The 19,388-nt window shown below is 41.6% G+C and overlaps 2 protein-coding genes across 11 annotated transcripts in view; one reads left to right on the top strand and one right to left on the bottom strand.

The window, feature by feature from the left end:
• Positions 1 to 14,728, top strand: part of HELB (DNA helicase B) — a 53,642-nt gene extending 38,914 nt beyond the window's left edge. The window contains exons 11-14 of the mRNA XM_077265235.1: positions 9,602 to 9,779; positions 12,106 to 12,240; positions 12,839 to 13,381; positions 13,832 to 14,728. Of these exons, the coding sequence (XP_077121350.1) occupies positions 9,602 to 9,779; positions 12,106 to 12,240; positions 12,839 to 13,381; positions 13,832 to 13,918 (943 nt within the window). The 3' untranslated portion in view covers positions 13,919 to 14,728. The remainder of the gene's footprint in view (positions 1 to 9,601; positions 9,780 to 12,105; positions 12,241 to 12,838; positions 13,382 to 13,831) is intronic.
• The window catches only part of GRIP1 (glutamate receptor interacting protein 1), a 787,412-nt gene continuing 782,723 nt past the window's right edge, over positions 14,700 to 19,388 (bottom strand). For all 10 annotated transcript variants that reach the window (XM_077265228.1, XM_077265231.1, XM_077265226.1 and 7 more), the window contains 2 exons: positions 17,240 to 17,386; positions 14,700 to 16,172 (listed from right to left, as the gene is read on the bottom strand). In XM_077265228.1, coding sequence (XP_077121343.1) covers positions 15,936 to 16,172; positions 17,240 to 17,386 — 384 coding nt within the window. In that variant the 3' untranslated portion in view covers positions 14,700 to 15,935. The remainder of the gene's footprint in view (positions 16,173 to 17,239; positions 17,387 to 19,388) is intronic.

Below are 19,388 nucleotides of genomic sequence, written 5' to 3' on the forward strand. Positions count from 1 at the left end.
ATAATACAAATTCTAAGTAAAGAAAAAGGAGTGGCCATCATTACTGTAAGAAATGAAGGTCAGTCAGTCCGAAAAATTGGGCAAACTTTTAAAGTGTCCTCAAGTGCAGTGGCAAAAACCATCAAGCGATACAAAGAAACTGGCTCACATGAGGACCGCCCCAGGAAAGGAAGACCAAGAGTCACCTCTGCTTCTGAAGATAAGTTTATCCGAGTCACCAGCCTCAGAAATCGCAGGTTAACAGCAGATCAGATTAGAGACCAGGTCAATGCCACACAGAGTTCTAGCAGCAGACACATCTCTACAACAACTGTTAAGAGGAGACTTTGTGCAGCAGGCCTTCATGGTAAAATAGCTGCTAGGAAACCACTGCTAAGGACAGGCAACAAGCAGAAGAGACTTGTTTGGGCTAAAGAACACAAGGAATGGACATTAGACCAGTGGAAATCTGTGCTTTGGTCTGATAAGTCCAAATTTGAGATCTTTGGTTCCAACCACTGTGTCTTTGTGCGATGCAGAAAAGGTGAACGGATGGACTCTACATGCCTGGTTCCCACCATGAAGCATGGAGGAGGTATGATGGTGTGGGGGTGCTTTGCTGGTGACACTGTTGGGAATTTATTCAAAATTGAAGGCATACTGAACCAGCATGGCTACCACAGCATTTTGCAGCGGCATGCTATTCCATCCGGTTTGCGTTTAGTTGGACAGGACAATGACCCAAACACACCTCCAGGCTGTGTAAGGGTTATTAGACCAAGAATGAGAGTGATGGGGTGCTACGCCAGATGACCTGGCCTCCACAGTCACCAGACCTGAACCCAATCGATATGGTTTGGGGTGAGCTGGACCGCAGAGTGAAGGCAAAAGGGCCAACAAGTGCTAAGCATCTCTGGGAACTCCTTCAAGATTGTTGGAAGACCATTTCCGGTGACTACCTCTTGAAGCTAATCAAGAGAATGCCAAGAGTGTGCAAAGCAGTCATCAAAGCAAAAAGTGGCTACTTTGAAGAACCTAGAGTATAAGACATATTTTCAGTTTCACACTTTTTTGTTAAGTATATAATTCCACATGTGTTAATTCATAGTTTTGATGCCTTCAGTGTGAATGTACAATTTTCATAGTCATGAAAATACAGAAAAATCTTTAAATGAGAAGGTGTGTCCAAACTTTTGGTCTGTACTGTACATACATTTTCCCACATATCATGCTTCAAACATAAAGATACCAAATGTAAATTTTTGGTGAAGAATCAACAAGTGGAACACAATTGTGAAGTTGAGGCATTTAGGACAATATTGGATCATTCAGAGATCCACAATGAACTTCTGGAGTGAGTTTGCTGCACTGAAAGTAAAGGGGCCGAATAATATTGTTCTGTCCCCACGAGGCGAATGGAGGTGTTGTTGACTAATAAGGGTTGTGAGAGAGAGAATCGTACCTTCAGTATTTCCTCGCTATAGGGCAGACAGGACCGATGCTGCTCAGCGTCCGAAGAGATGATGCACACCAGGGATAGTGCAATCCAGACTTGTTTATTTGGAAATCTGGACATACAGCCGATAACTGGTAATACAGTACTTTCTCCAGAAATGCAGGTGTAGACAAGGTACAGTAAGATGTAGCACCAAGTATGACTGCAAGTGTGAGCAACAAGAGGTCGAAAGACTGATGCCTTCCTAAGCCCGGTTCAAGTGTGTCCTCTCACAACAGCATGAAACTGAAAATGAAATGGCTGCCAGAGGAAGAGAAGACTTGACCCCTGGACCAGAAGTGAAAGACATGCCCACAAGAATAAATTAATAACAAGCTGCCATACGGAAGAAGGCCACTGGGTGGCAGCAGAGTAAAATATAACAACATACATAGAACTGAAGAACATAACTTACACGGAACAGCACAAATATCGCACGCCCCACTTCTCAGTTTTGGAATTTCCACAAAAATTTAAAATAACCAATAAATTTGGTTCAGCCTCACAATTGTGTTTCACTTGTTGATTCTTCACCAAAAATTTACATTTGGTATCTTTATGATTGAAGCATGATATGTGGGAAAAGGTTGAAAAGTTCCAGGGAGCCGAACACTTTCGCAAGGCACTGTGTGTGTGTGTGTGTGTGTGTGTGTGTGTGTATATATGTATGTATGTGTGTGTGTATATATATATATGTATGTGTGTGTGTGTGTATGTATATGTATATATATATATATATATTTGTTTAATTTTTTTTTTTTCTGGGATCTCTCTTCTGGTATATTTTTGAGTGAAGTGTAAATCGTTTTTTTATTCTGTAAACTTCTGACATGTCTCCAAATTTCCAAGCAATAAATTTTGTATTTTTTTTCTGACAATCGTCAAAATTAAAAAAGAAAAAAACAAAACCCAGTGCTTTCAGACCTCAAATAATGCTAAGAAAACAAGTTCATAATCATTTAGATACAACAATACTAATGTTTTAACTCAGGAAGAGTTCAGAAATCAATATTTTGTGGAATAACCATAATTTTTAATTACAGCTTTCATGCGTCTTGGCATGCTTTCCACCAGTCTTTCACACTGCTCCTGGCGCAAACATTTAAGCAGTTCTTCTTTGTTTGATGGCTTATGACTATCCATCATCCTCTTGATTACATTCCAGATGTTTCCATGGGGTTCAGGTCTGGAGATTGGGCTGCCCGTGACAGGGTTTTGATGTGGTGGTCTCTTAATTTTTGCTAGATAGATATATGATATATAGATATATTTTATATAGACCTATCTATCGATATAAATTTATTATACATACAAACAGGATTGGGGAAGGGGGGTCCTGGTCCAAATCTTGCACTGGGGCCCATTGGACTCTAGTTAAGGCACTGCTGATAGTAATATTGGACCTGCAACCAATCACAGTATTGTGTGCAAATTCTCCATTGATAAAAAACAAACAAAAGTAACTTACTGTTCTTTCTACAGTTTTGTTGTCATCATATTTAGTCTGGTCCTGAAATCGGTAGTTATCATATGTTGAAATGCTTCAACGTTTCCCACTGATTCTGATACTGTGGGGGTTTTTTTTGTTTTGTTTTTTTACATATTGTACTTCATGATAGTGGTAAATTTGTCAATGATTTTTGTGATTATGAAAATATCAAAAATTTAACAGAAAATGTGAACATTTCACAAATTTTGAATTTTTATGCCCTTTAAACCAGAGTGTTATGTCACAAAAATAGTTAAAGGCAATCTGTCACCTCATTTTGGCCCTATAAATTGTGGCCATCAGGGGCTTATCTACAGCATTCTGAAATGCTGTAGATAAGCCCCCGATGTATCCCGAAAGATAAGAAAAACAAGTTAATTATACTCACCCAGGGTCGGTCCAGGTCCGATGCCTCCCATCTTCATGCGATAACGTCCTCTTCCTTGCTTCTTTCGCGGCTCCTGCGCAGGCGTATTTCTTTGCCCTGTTGAGCTCAGAGCAAAGTACTGCAGTGCGCAGGCGCTGGGAAAGGTCAGAGAGGCCCAGCGCCTGCGCACTGCAGTACTTTATGCTGCCCTCAACAGGGCAAATCAGTATGCCTGCGCAGGAGCCGCAACAGAAGCAAGAAAGAGGATGTCATCGTATGAAGATGGGAGGTGCCGGACCCGAACCTGTGACGCCCAGCGGACCCGAACCGGGTCCGCCCCTGGGTGAGTATAATATAACTTGTTTTTCTTATCTTTCAGCTTACATCGGGGGCTTATCTACAGCATTACAGAATGCAAGCCCCTGATGGCGGTGGCCGCAGTTTATATGGCCAAAATGAGGTGACAGATTCCCTTTAATAAGTTAACACTTCTACTTAACATTTGCATCATTTTTTAAACATACCGTATAAACTCGAGTATAAGCCGACTCGAGTATAAGCAGAGGCACCTATTTTTGCCATGGAAAACTGGGTAAGCTTATTGATTTGAGTATAAGCTGGATATGTATTGTCCCCTCATTTCTGTCCTGCTATCTTTGGCTCCCCCGGTCTAGTTGTATGCTTGGCACGGCTTTCTCCCCCTTCCTCCCTCTTGTATGTATGGCTCGGCGTCCTCCCCGTCATACTCACCCTCCTCGTGCGGTCGCTGCATCTCTGTTGTCCCCGTGCGGCAGCTCTTCCTGTGCTCAGCGGTCACGTAGTGCCGCTCGTTAAGGTAATGAATATGCACACGCCTCCACTCCCATAGGCGTGGAGTGCATATTCACTACCTTAATAAGCCGTACCACGTGACCGCTGAGCACAGGAAAAGCTGCCGCACTGGGACAACAGAGATGCAGCGACCGCACGAGGAGGGTGAGTATGACGGGGAGGACGCCGAGCCATACATACAAGAGGGAGGAAGGGGGAGAAAGCCGTGCCAAGCATACAACTAGACCGGGGGAGCCAAAGATAGCAGGACAGAAATGAGGGGACAATACATATCCAGCTTATACTCAAATCAATAAGCTTACCCAGTTTTCCATGGCAAAAATAGGTGCCTCTGCTTATACTCGAGTCGGCTTATACTCGAGTTTATACGGTATGTTTAAAAAATGATGCAAATGTTAAGTAGAAGTGTTAACTTATTAAAGGGAATCTAACACTTCTACTTAACATTTGCATCATTTTTTAAACATACCGTATAAACTCGAGTATAAGCCGACTCGAGTATAAGCAGAGGCACCTATTTTTGCCATGGAAAACTGGGTAAGCTTATTGATTTGAGTATAAGCTGGATATGTATTGTCCCCTCATTTCTGTCCTGCTATCTTTGGCTCCCCCGGTCTAGTTGTATGCTTGGCACGGCTTTCTCCCCCTTCCTCCCTCTTGTATGTATGGCTCGGCGTCCTCCCCGTCATACTCACCCTCCTCGTGCGGTCGCTGCATCTCTGTTGTCCCAGTGCGGCAGCTTTTCCTGTGCTCAGCGGTCACGTGGTACGGCTTATTAAGGTAGTGAATATGCACTCCACGCCTATGGGAGTGGAGGCGTGTGCATATTCATTACCTTAACGAGCGGCACTACGTGACCGCTGAGCACAGGAAGAGCTGCCGCACGGGGACAACAGAGATGCAGGGACGTGCAGCGACCGCACGAGGAGGGCGAGTATGATGTCTCAGCCGCTGGCTTTATGGACAATGACTCGTGTATAAGCCGCAGGGGGTGTTTTCAGCACAAAAAATGTGCTGAAAATCTTAGCGTATATATGGTATATTTTTTTTTTTTAGTTAGAAAGGTTAAAAGTTGATCAGCGGTTTTTCATTTGTGAAGTGACTTTGAGGGGCCAATGTGAGGCAAATCATTTCACATATACAGGTCCTTCTCAAAAAATTAGCATATAGTGTTAAATTTCATTATTTACCATAATGTAATGATTACAATTAAACTTTCATATATTATAGATTCATTATCCACCAACTGAAATTTGTCAGGTCTTTTATTGTTTTAATACTGATGATTTTGGCCTACAACTCCTGATAACCCAAAAAACCTGTCTCAATAAATTAGCATATTTCACCCGTCCAATCAAATAAAAGTGTTTTTTAATAACAAACAAAAAAACCATCAAATAATAATGTTCAGTTATGCACTCAATACTTGGTCGGAAATCCTTTGGCAGAAATGACTGCTTCAATGCGGCGTGGCATGGAGGCAATCAGCCTGTGACACTGCTGAGATGTTATGGAGGCCCAGGATGCTTCAATAGCGGCCTTAAGCTCATCCAGAGTGTTGGGTCTTGCGTCTCTCAACTTTCTCTTCACAATATCCCACAGATTCTCTATGGGGTTCAGGTCAGGAGAGTTGGCAGGCCAATTGAGCACAGTAATACCATGGACAGTAAACCATTTACCAGTGGTTTTGGCACTGTGAGCAGGTGCCAGGTCGTGCTGGAAAATGAAATCTTCATCTCCATAAAGCATTTCAGCCGATGGAAGCATGAAGTGCTCCAAAATCTCCTGATAGCTAGCTGCATTGACCCTGCCCTTGATGAAACACAGTGGACCAACACCAGCAGCTGACATGGCACCCCACACCATCACTGACTGTGGGTACTTGACACTGGACTTCAGGCATTTTGGCATTTCCTTCTCCCCAGTCTTCCTCCAGACTCTGGCACCTTGATTTCTGAATGACATGCAAAATTTGCTTTCATCAGAAAAAAGTACTTGGGACCACTTAGCAACAGTCCAGTGCTGCTTCTCTGTAGCCCAGGTCAGGCGCTTCTGCCGCTGTTTATGGTTCAAAAGTGGCTTTACCTGGGGAATGCGGCACCTGTTGCCCATTTCCTGCACACGCCTGTGCACGGTGGCTCTGGATGTTTCCACACCAGACTCAGTCCACTGCTTCCTCAGCAATCTTCCTCAGGGTCCGGTCACCTCTTCTCGTTGTACAGCGTTTTCTGCCACATTGTTTCCTTCCAACAGACTTACCATTGAGGTGCCTTGATACAGCACTCTGGGAACAGCCTATTTGTTGAGAAATTTCTTTCTGGGTCTTACCCTCTTGCTTGAGGGTGTCAATGATGGCCTTCTTGACATCTGTCAGGTCGCTAGTCTTACCCATGATGGGGGTTTTGAGTAATGAACCAGGCAGGGAGTTTTTAAAAGCCTCAGGTATCTTTTGCATGTGTTTAGAGTTAATTAGTTGATTCAGAAGATTAGGGTAATAGGTCATTTAGAGAACCTTTTCTTGATATGCTAATTTATTGAGACAGGTTTTTTGGGTTATCAGGAGTTGTAGGCCAAAATCATCAGTATTAAAACAATAAAAGACCTGACAAATTTCAGTTGGTGGATAATGAATCTATAATATATGAAAGTTTAATTGTAATCATTACATTATGGTAAATAATGAAATTTAACACTATATGCTAATTTTTTGAGAAGGACCTGTACTGTAGTAACGAGAAAGCCAGCTCACCTAGTACTTGAAGTCCAGCTTGCAAGGAACCAGGTGGATCCACACAGATATACTCAAGGAAAAAAAAGTTGTTCCAGTGTCTGGTAAAATAGTTATTTCTTTTTTTATAAATCAGATTTATTGGTGCAAATGAACAATACATAAATGAAACAATGTTGAGACACATTTGGTACAGCCAATAGAATACAACCTACAATTCAAACAGGAAAATAAAGTCCCAACAGTTTCCAGGTGTTATCGGCCAATGCCGATGATATCACTTTCAATTTGGCAATAATGATTTACATTATAGAAGCATGTAAACAACATCGAGGAAAATCATGCATTACTAACTATAATGAGATGTTTATTTTAGTAGAGAATATCGCTAACTAGAAAAGACAGTTAGAAAGAGGAAAAGTTAAAGAAAAGAAGAAAAGAGAGAGGGAAAAAAAAAAAAAAAAAAAAAAGGGAGGGCGGGGGGAAGAGGAATGTGGGTAGAAATGGGAGGGTACGGGGAGGGCGGGACCCAATCCCCATGTAACGGTGAAAAAGTCAAAATATCGCTCACCTTTGCTTTAAGTCATAATAGCAGGTTAGAGCAAATGGGCCGCATCCATTTTTAAAAAAAAAAAAAAACGCATCCGGAGCGGTTTCAGATGTAAATTAGGATCTGGACAGCCACACGTCCAGCTCTGGAGTCTCCCTAAATACAATCCATGAAGCCCAAATGTTATAAAATTTCTCAGAATCACCAGTGGATTGGCTTATCAACTGTTCCATTCTATATATGTTGTTTAGTTCCGCAACAAAATCGGAGCCTGAGGGGTAGCGATCCTGCTTCCAATATCGGGGAATCAAGTTCCTGACAGCTGCAAGAAAATGTCTGAGAAGACTCCTCTTAAACCCAGAGATCGATAGGTCACATAGAGAAAGAAGGGCTAGTTCCACCGTGGGCTGTATTTTGCGGATGGATAATTTATTATAAAGATTGAAAACTAACATCCAAAATTTCTTTATGGGCGGACATTCCCACCAAATATGAACGTATGTCCCCTTCTCTGTTGTACATCTCCAACAGATATCAGGGATCACCGGGAACATAGCATGAACCTGGGAAGGGCATCTATACCACCTCGACAGAATTTTATAGCTCCTCTCCTGTGACACAGCAGACAACGAGGTCCTAAAAGTAAACAATAAAATCTTGTCCCTCTCCTCTTGAGACAGAGATATTCCCAAATCACTCTCCCATCTCGAAAAAAACGTTGGAAAATCATGAGTTGGGGTTTGACTCTCTTGAAAGAGGTTATATAATAAGGAGACCTTGCGGACCGGGGGCTCCCCGGCGAGACAAATTTTCTCAAAAAATAGTTATTTCTTTATTTAAAGTCCATTAAAAATGTACAATAATTACAATGGTTGTATAGACAGGGCAAGGGAGCAAAACGCGTTTCGAACGCTCACTTGCACTTTATCACAGCTTGGCTACACAATCCAAAGGATTTACTACAATATTAAATCCTTTTGATTGTGTAGCCAAGCTGTGATAAAGAACGCAAGTGAGCGTTAGAAACGCATTTTGCTCTCTTGCCCTGTCTATACAACCATTGTAATTATTGTACATTTTTAATGGACTTTAAATAAAGAACTATTTTAGCAGATGCTAGAACAACTTTTTTTTTTCCTTGAAAACATTTGTCTGTTTTTTGTTTTTTTTTAGTAATGTTTTACCTCACAGAAAGGACAGCAGGGGATCACAGCTGATTCTATCTGTATACTCTTTTGCTCCATCCCCTGCCCAGGAGCTGTGGTATGATCAGACCATGTCCCTGTACGGTCAGACACGGCCATTACACAGTACACAGCAGGGGCACATTTATAAGATTATCTCAGCACAGGAACATTTTATTTTAACACATTCAATTGTGGAACTTATTAGTATTCAAAGATTTATTGATTAAAATGTACTTTGTGGGAAACCCCCTTAAGCCGATCTGCTTGTGGTGAACGTGCGGCCACGATCGCCATGACGTAACAGTACGTCAATTTGGGGGGAACCCCTTCCTGATCCTGACGTTAAAGTTTTAAATGTTGTGAAGGGGTTAAGCAGTTACCGTCGTTTAAATTTTTATTTAAATCAATAGTACATATGAAAATACGGAACTTTGTAATATATCTTATCAGAAAAATCTGCATTCTCAGTCAGAATGGTTGTCATCAAAATTCTCAATACTGAGGTAAAATCTGTATTCAGTGAAGACAGACTCCTATTACTGAGAAGAGATGGCAGTTGAAAATATTGTTAAATTGTGCGATGTCAAACATTTGTGTGGCCTTTTCATGCATATTTACAACAAAAAATGTTTTGTATATTTTTCCTAAAAACGGAAAATTTAGTTCAAATAATATGTCCTAGGTACGTGAGAGAAGATGACACTGGTTAAATTTGCCGTCTTAGACCACCACTAATTTCTAGGGCAGCTTTTTGTGGAGCTGTGAAGCATCTTTGCTGCTGCTTAGAGATTTCTTACCACGTCGTTCTAAGCGATTCTGTTTTCAGATTATTGCCAGAACTGATGGATCGGTGGACTATCCACTCTGGAAATCCTCGGAGATCAGACTTCGCTATTGTGATCTTCACATATATAAGTGGCAGATCAGAATTAATTTTGACTAGATTTTCCCTTTGACAAATGTTCTGCATTCCAGGAATTGTAGTGAAGAATCAAATGTTGCCAGTTCAGATGGGATAGTCACAGTCAGTCACCTTCAGCTGGAAGACACTGGATTACCCTTGGGCGCTGGTGACCCTGGAGCAAAAGACCAAGCTAAGAAAGAGATTGAAGATGATAGACTCTGTAATGGAGAAATCTTTTTTGTAGTAAATGTAAGTACAGTAATTCTAAATCTTGATATATTTCACACACTATAAGGCCTATATAACAATAGCAAATTTGAAATCATGGGTGACCTGCTACAATTGTAGGTTGGATGATTGCATATATAATTTCCTGTTTTTTGGGGGCGGGTGGTTTTATACCAAAATATTGATAATAATGAAAGATAGATTGGACCCAAGTGTCCACTAGTGCTTACGACACAAACATGGAGAAAGTGATTTAGCCCTTCTATAAACCTTGTATTTCAGTGTGTGTGTGTGTGTGTGTGTGTGTGTAATAAATATATATACACTGTGTGCAGAATTATTAGGCAAGTTGTATTTTGATCACATGATACTTTTTATACATGTTGTCCTACTCCAAGCTGTTCAGGCTTGAGAGCCAACTACCAATTAAATAAATGTAAACCAGGTGATTTGCATCTCTGTAATGAGGGGGGTGTTGTCTAATAACATCAAAACCCTATATAAGGTGTGCTTAATTATTAGGCAACTTCCATTCCTTTGGCAAAATGGGTCAGAAGAGAGATTTGACAGGCTCTGAAAAGTCCAAAATTGTGAGATGTCTTGCAGAGGGATGCAGCAGTCTTGAAAATGCCAAACTTTTGAAGTGTGATCACCGAATAATCAAGCGTTTCATGGCAAATAGCCAACAGGGTCACAAGAAGCGTGTTGGGCTAAAAAGGTGCAAAATAACTACCCATGAATTGAGGAAAATCAAGCGTGAAGCTGCCAAGATGCCATTTGCCATATTTCAGAGCTGCAACATTATTATTTATTTATATAGCGCCATTAATTCCATGGTGCTGTACATGAGAAAAAGGGTTACGTACAGGGTTATAGATAACGTTTACAGTAAACAAATTTAAAATGACAGACTGATGCAGAAGGGAGAGGACCCTGTCCTTGGGGACTTACATTCTATGGGAATGGAGTAACAAAAAGCACAAGGTGTGCGGTACTCAGGGACATGGCCAAGGTAAGGAAGGCTGAAAAACAACCACCTTTGAACAAGAAACATAAGATAAAACGTCAAGACTGGGCCAAGAAATATTTTAAGACTGACTTTTCAAAGGTTTCATGGACTGATGAAATGAGAGTGACTCTTGATGGGCCAGAGGCTGGATCAGTAAAGGGCAGAGAGCTCCACTCCGACTCAGACGCCAGCAGGGTGGAGGTGGGGTACTGGTATGGGCTGGTATCATCAGAGATGAACTTGTGGGACCTTTTCGGGTTGAGGATGGAGTGAAGCTCAACTCCCAGACCTACTGCCAGTTTCTGGAAGACAACTTCTTCAAGCAGTGGTACAGGAAGAAGTCAGTATCGTTCAAGAAAAACATGATTTTCATGCAGGACAATGCTCCATCACATGCCTCTAACTACTCCACAGCGTGGCTGGCCAGTAAAGTTCTCAAAGAAGAAAAAATAATCACATGCCCCCTTGTTCACCTGATCTGAACCCCATAGAGAACCTGTGGTCCCTCATAAAATGTGAGATCTACAGGGAGGGAAAGCAGTCCACCTCTCGGAACAGTGTCTGGGAGGCTGTGGTGGCTGCTGCACGCAATGTTGGTCGTAAACAGATCAAGCAACTGACAGAATCTATGGATGGAAGGCTGTTGAGTGTCATCATAAAGAAAGGTGGCTATATTGGTCACTAATTTTTTGGGGGTTTGTTTTTGCATGTCAGAAATGTTTATTTCTAAATTTTGTGCAGTTATATTGGTTTACCTGGTGAAAATACACAAGTGAGATGGGAATATATTTGGTTTTTATTAAGTTGCCTAATAATTCTGCACAGTAATAGTTACCTGCACAAACAGATATCCTCCTAAGATAGCCAAATCTAAAAAAAAAAAAAAAAAACCCACTCCAACTTCCAAAAATATTAAGCTTTGATATTTGAATCTTTTGGGTTGATTGAGAACATAGTTGTTGATCAATAATAAAAATAATTCTCTGAAATACAACTTGCCCAATAATTCTGCACACAGTGTGTGTGTGTGTATATATGTATGTATGTATGTGTATATATATATATATATATATATATATATATATATATATATATATATACACACACCTCTTCTGAGCCCATGCCATACACCTGTACCCACTGTATGATAATAATACATCATTTAGCGGAAAGCGGTTAAAGATTAATACTGTACATCCCTAAAAGTAAGAGCTGTTTTTTTTTTTTTCTTTGCTAAATTTTTCTTCTGTGGGAGCGACCACGGTATATTGTGCCATATTAAGACAAGTGGACAAAATTATTAGTTTAAAATGGTCACAAAATCTTTTTCTGTCCTAGGATGTGGAAAAAGATAACATTCGAGAATTAACCTTATCTGATGGAGAAGATAGAACATACACCCTGAATTATAAATTACTTCGAAGTCGCAGTGGTTTGCGGCACGCTTGGGCGCGAACTATCCACACATTTCAGGTAAGGACACCTCGGTGCAGGTATGTGGCATGAGGCCCTCGTAGAGTCCATGTAATTGCATGAAGTGTTCTCTTCTCTTTAGTGGCTGTAGTTATAAAGCAAAGTGTTTCCCTAACAAGAGTTTGTCTTAGTGTATGTAAACTTTTGACTTTGCAGTAAGTACGGTAATAAAAATGTCTTAAAACATTCTCTCTCTCATTAGTCTGCCATTTGGCAAATGTTAATAATTATGGTAATCCTAATTGACCTGAAACTGGAAAGGTTTATTCTGATTTCATGTCAGATATTGAGAAATACATGCAGATGTGTCTTTTTATATAGTGTATGGAAACTTCTAGGTTCAACTCTATTCTAGCAGATATAAGTCTTTTAACTCTTACCGGCCAAACCTGGTGACAGGTTACCTTTAAGTCAATTAATGGCCAGAAATCGTATTTTTCCTCTTGTAACCACACAGGACAGCATAATCTAGAAAGCTACTTCTAGTATTTAAGTACATTTTTCAAGAAGTAACCTATACAAAAGTTCTGTGAATATAATTCTATATCACTAAACCCAATGGACAAAAATATATTTTTCCTTTTATTCTTTGATGCAGGGTTCAGAAGAGGATACAGTCATATACGTTCTTGGCAATACTGGCTGGCAGAATTGGAAACATGTATACACTGCTGTAACAAGAGGCCGCAAGCGTGTCTATATAATAGCAAGGAAAACTCAGCTCGACAAGGCAATTGCCAGTAAGGCCCGTGATAGAAAGACCAGTTTAAAGCAGCGTCTGAAAGAGAAACTACCTCAGCGTAAAACTTTTGGACAGCCTGCAGCCATGTCTTCTGCACAACCAGAGAGCAGTCAGGCAACAGAAGAGCAGGAGGCAGAGGTCATACTGACCCCACATCCTCTACCCTACACACAGCTGAAATCACCACCGCGCTTTTCTTGTCCCCCTGTACCTACAACCCCAATAGCAGGCTCATGTACTTTAGGTGGAAGGCCGGAACATGCTGACCACCTAATGCGTACACCACCTGACCGCATTCAAGGCTGTGAGCTGGACCAGTCTCCACCACAGAAGAGGACAGCAGGCCCTGTGGATGATTCGGAGACCCCAAAAAAGATTAGAGCGACAAATAACAGAACGGTAATTTGCTCATGGTTTTGTCTATATGTATGTTGATTGAAATGGGATGTATATCAATGGTTGACCTGACGAAGAATCTCTTGGATTCTCCTTAGTTTACAATGTCTTAATATCTCAACTAGAAAATAACTGAGGACAAGAGTCATCTTTATTTCTGAAGGATTGAGATTCCGAATACCGCTGTAATGTCTTACAGCAGAAATAACCCAATTATGTGATAGGGAGACATTCCACTAAAAAGTAATAGCAATTTGGGGACATGTGGAGGGGTTTCTAGAAGTGCTTTTTTTATAATCCTGTTTCTTTATGGAGCATTGATCTGCTGATCTCCAGTCCAGACATTGAGCAGTTATAACAGTCAGTCGATTGAATGAATGGTGAAGCATTAAATCTAGAATTGGCACAGATGAATTCATTTATTAATTGAGAACATGTTTGTTTTATCTGCAGAACTGGGCAGAAGAATCTCCTAACAGTCAAAGATTTCAGCAATTGAGCCTCCAGAGTCCCTGCCACAAGAAGTTATTCAACCCCTAAATGTAAAATCCATCCAAGCACCCCCAGCTAGTTGCCAGCGGTGGAAAACTCAGCAAGTAGAATTGTCTTCCGATGCTTGTCCCACCCTTAGAGGAAATTCTTCTATAGTCTGTAACTACTTTATGTATTTGCACTTGTATTTTTGTACTGATGTTTATTTTAATAGACTTTTATAGAAAATTACAAATCCGCTCTTAATTATGTAAAAATATCCTGGAATGAAGCAATGTTAATGTCCATTGATGTTGTTCTTTGGACAACAATTCATTTTGTAGCCTTAATATGTCAAGATTTGTAAGCATAGACAGGAATATTTCCAATGTAATGTCTGCTGTTTTACTAAATCAAAGCAACAATTGGCTGAGTGCATGCATTTTTCTGTTTCATGTGTGCTGTTGCCTATGTATAATACTTGGAGCTGACTTCATCCATTGCCATCTTCTGACAGATGGTGTTTTCAAGCTCGCTGGCAGCAAGCATCAAGCCTAGGACTTGCAAGTGCCAATATTGTAATTTATGCCTGATATGTGCGGAGTTCAGTGTTTACAATGTCTGCATTACACATACATACTCATAATGCTGCCAATCTGACATAACATAATTGGCTTGAGATATTAAACTGGTATTCCCATCTTAAAAAGTAGCGCCATGTCTTCACTCGATTGGTGGGGTCCAATGTTTGGATCTCCTCGGCTGATCTCCCTCCTGTTGCAGCACAGCCCCATTCACTTCTGACCATTCTTGTGAATAATGCCTGCACTTTATAGTAATTTAGCGTGGATTGGTTTTTATATCATTGTTTATTCAGTTTTTACAGTATGATTGTTCCATACAAATTTTCAACAGGTTGAGTTCCCAAAACCATACATAAGACAATAAATTTCATGCTATTAAAGTATTAAATTTGTACAAAAATACTTTACAGTTTAATACTTGTTTGTTACAAATAAAAATACATATTTAATTGACTTATGATAAATGATTTTCGTTTCTTCCATTTTACTTTATTAGCTCACTTCATATTTTGACTGGCAGTGTTTCAAAACTGTATGTTTGCACAGGATAGAGTAAGATATCCGTATAACTGTACCAAAAAGACTGTAGTGCGAGGATTCAATCACACGAGACTCAGGCTTCCTGGATCCTCTCCTGCCCAGCAGATGCATTGCTGAGTATCGCAAACCGAGCTGCTGGTGAGTATCCAATCAAAATAGGAACCGAGTTATTGCTTCCAGGGCTAGACAACTGGCACAGCTCTTTAACACATGTACACTTCTAAAACAACAGTGAGGATGGCAGGGGAAACCTTATTTATACTATACAAACACCAGAGCTGGGGTTAAATGTCTTCAGTGTAGATGCCTCGGACACCCATCAAAAAGGTCAAAGAGTGAAAATATGTAACATGACCACAGGCGCCAAGAAATTTGAAAAATCGTTACTCAATGCTATGTCTGAATATTTATTTTTGATTTTAAGTAGCAGCCCAAAAAATAAGTCATGAAGATCTTACTGCAAGAATTAGGTAGAGGGGTAACTAAACCATACACAGTACAGGGAGCACTTGTACCAGAGGTCTGTGTAAAGAAGAAGAATCGGACACACACTGTCAGGTCAAACTTGCTTAAAAAATCCCGCTTAAAGTATTAGCAGCTGTAAGTTATATGCACAGGCTCATTCAGTGTGAGGGTCTTCTTAAAATGACAAATGAGTTCCCCTCCAGTCCATGGACATTGCACATCACAAAAGCCCCATATTTGTTCAAGGTTAAGCTTGGAATGGCACAATTATTTAGAGGAGTCTCATCATAGTAGTATGTATACAAATCGGGTACTCCGACATAGGCACGTGGCGTACCCTTCATTTACCTAGTGCTTCCGATCCCCTGTGCTTAACAGTAAAGCCCCACTGTGACATCTGCATCTCACACATCACAGATCAGTCGTATGACAGGGATTTAGCACCAGTTTATATATTTTTTTGCTACCAATTCAGTGGACTAAAACTATTTTTTTTGCTATAATGTACTTGTTGAGTCTCTTATATCCATAGCTGCTAGACGTCCACTAGTAGGCTGAGGGAAATGGTCAGTGTGATCAGTCCATTCTTCTGCAGGGAGACTTGAGCCATCTGGGACATCCTTCTTAGAAGCAATGGGATTCCGACTTATCACCAGATCTAGTTTGTTACCAGATTCTGCTATTAAGGGAACAACCAAGCAGCAGTCAAAGTCTCTGGTGCGGACGTGATTTACCTGAGAGGAAAGGAAAAACGATATACTGTTATATTGCAGACGTCAAGAGCAGGGAAAACTTCAGAAATGTGATCCAGCACCATTTTATTTCAGATTTCGATCAAAAATCCACAGTAAGCATATTATACATTGGCAATGTTTGGACACAATGTCCTTAGTGGTAACATAGCGTAAGGTACATATACTGTTCTGTTTGGAACATAGTGAAAAATGGTGCAATTGATGAGAATCTACACTCATAGGCATTAAGGAATAATAGTGCAGATAACGCCACCGTGATGAAGTTCTTTGACCTCTGTTCATATGTCTTTTGTTCTGTCATTTATTCCTGTTCTGCTTGTGGATAAGATGCTTGCACATATGTAACCCAACAGTCGTCTGAGTGCAGGAGAGCGTTAATATGAAAATGTCTAGAATCTTATATGTTGGAAAATGCCCGCTTTTGATAAATGGAGTTGGCTCGCCATAACTTGTCCCATTCATGGGATAGGTGATAAGTATCTCGCCAATAGGAATTCCACCAATCCTGAGAACAGGGCTTTAGAGTCTTCAGTTTGGGTGAAACAATGGTCTATCTTTACCAGCCCCAGAGTCAGTGATTAGAGCGGTGTTGAGCATGTCTAACCATTGCTACATTCAAATGGAAAATGTGAGCACCCTGTTCTCCTGATCATTAAGGTCCCAGGGGTCAGTCACACAGTATAGATGATATGTGGTGGGCCATCCTCTTTAAATCTCAACAGAAGCCAAATTCAAATAGTTTGGTCATCTAGTCATAGTTATATTTTTATGCAACACCTGAAGAAGCCTGTCCGGTTCTGAAACGTGTTGTGATTGTACATATGAATAACCAACTTTGTACGCCATCGACAGAGCAAGTGTGTCTATACAACACCCGGTATCGCTTTACATCTATCGTCACATGCAAATACACCGCTCAACCCACTAGAGTCTGACAGCAGCATCAAGGAAGCTGGCCAAAACAGAAACTACTGGATGACTACATAGTCCACATTATGTGCTGATGTGCAAAGACTTACATAAACTAATTTGAAGCTGACAAATACCTGCAGTAGTCGATCAAATGGCTTAAGTCCCCCTATATCTCCAGGTCCTTTAGGTCGAATGTTCTTCACATACACTCCTTTTTCCAGCAGACCATCAGCTACACTAAACCCAAAGTCATCTCGATCAGAGTCCTTAAATAAAGAGAACTGGGGAAGAGATGGAAAAAGTCAGTTTGATCACATGAAACCAAGCAAAGCTCTTGTAACGCTTTGGTGAGGCAAGTATTGAATTCCAGTAATTACTTGCTCATTAGTAGATCAAGCATCCCAAAGAGGCCATGTCGTCTGCTAGGGCTAATTCATTGCTCAACTAGACCGTGCCATACATGCTACAGTGATTTATTCTGAGCTCAACTCCCTAGATCAGATTGATAGAGACTGGATCCCCACTGATCACGCAGTAATGCCTAGGATAGATTTACATTCTTTTTATCTTGTATCCAAGAATATATTAGTACTGAACAAGTTCCTTTTACTTGGCAAACATGCAATGTGTGAATATAGTCTGAGTTTTTTTTCTGCAGACAAAACCTGCTCTCTTGGCAGTAAAGAAGCGGCTTACAAAAGGCAGGTTTTCTCTTCGCCACGACAGCACCCACTTGAGAGAGGGGATCCGCCCCTTAGGAACAGGAAACCCTATGGAGAGAATAAAAGGGGCGGTCCCCCTCGCTCCCACAGTTGGTTTCCTGTTCCTAAGGGAACCCATGGAGAAGAGGATACCTAGCCTGGATGCCGCCTGTGCGGTTTACCTGTGAGGACGGCAGGGGCTCCAGTGCTGGAAGCAGCGTCGGGGGTCCTGGTGTCAGTTTCCCCCCTCTGCTGGCAGGCTCCGTGAGGCCAGGGCAGGAGGTCGCGTGGGTCACGGGCAGGAGGACGCATCAGCGTGCCTGCGGCAGGTAATTATGCTCCGGAGCGCAACGCCGCTGCGGGCGATATGCGCAGGTGTGTAAACTGCCATTTAGCTCCCCTGGAGGTGAGGTGGAAGCGTCCAGGGTGAGAACAGGGCGGAGATGACGCCGGGCAGTGCGCACAAAATCCAAGATGGCCGCGACCCGGAAGTGGGAGGACTTCCGGGTTCAACAGGAAGAAGATGGCGGCGCCCAGCATTAAAGGACGCCGGCGCTGATTCCTCGGCGTCCAGGCATGGCGACGCCACCTCGGGACTCAGCGGTGCCCTCAGAGGACACAGCTAATTTTCCTCACAGCAGCGCAAGCAGCGGACGAAAATCCTCCACAAAGAGCGCAAAAGAGAAGAGATCTGACCGATCTTCATCTCAGCCTGTGCCTGCATCTCCTCCTCTACGGCCGGTACCTTGACCATCTGCTTCACTGGGGTGAGTGTGTACCCTCCCTATTAAGCTAATTATGGCCCCCTCTTATTTATATACCATAGCTATAGATTGGACTTGTCTTCCTCATCTGACTTGTCCTTCGGTAGATCAGTTCTTAACACGGTGATCCCTCCCAAATGACTATCTCTGTAAGTCTCTCAAGTGGGTGCTGTCGTGGCGAAGAGAAAACACCGGATTACGTACCGGTAATGCTCTTTTATAGAGCCACGACAGCACCCCTTCACTTCCCTCCCTAATAATTATTCTTTCATAGATGCACTGATAAGGGTGAATGGTTCTTGTAGTTAGCTATATTTATGCCCCTTGGGCCCCTGCTCTTCTCCATTTACACCTTTGGCCTGGGACAGCTCATAGAATCTCATGGCTTTCAGTATCACCTCTATGCTGATGACACACAGATCTACATCTCTGGACCAGATATCACCTCCCTACTAACCAGAATCCCTCAATGTCTGTCCACTATTTCATCCTTCTTCTCCGTTAAATTTCTGAAACTTAACATGGACAAAACAGAATTCATCATCTTTCCCCCATCTCACGTGACCCCCCCAACGAACCTATCCATTACAGTAAATGGCTGCCCACTCTCCCCAGTCCCACAAGCTCGCTGCCTCGGGGTTATCCTTGACGCTGATCTCTCCTTCAAACCACATATCCAAGCCCTTTCCACTTCCTGCCGACTTCAACTCAAAAATATTGCACGAATCCGTTCATTCCTCAACCAAGAATCTGCAAAAACCCTAGTCCATGCCCTCATCATCTCTCGTCTTGACTACTGCAACCTCCTGCTCTGTGGC

This window comes from Ranitomeya variabilis, chromosome 5 (assembly GCF_051348905.1).
Source record: "Ranitomeya variabilis isolate aRanVar5 chromosome 5, aRanVar5.hap1, whole genome shotgun sequence".
Taxonomy (NCBI): Eukaryota; Metazoa; Chordata; class Amphibia; order Anura; family Dendrobatidae; genus Ranitomeya; species Ranitomeya variabilis.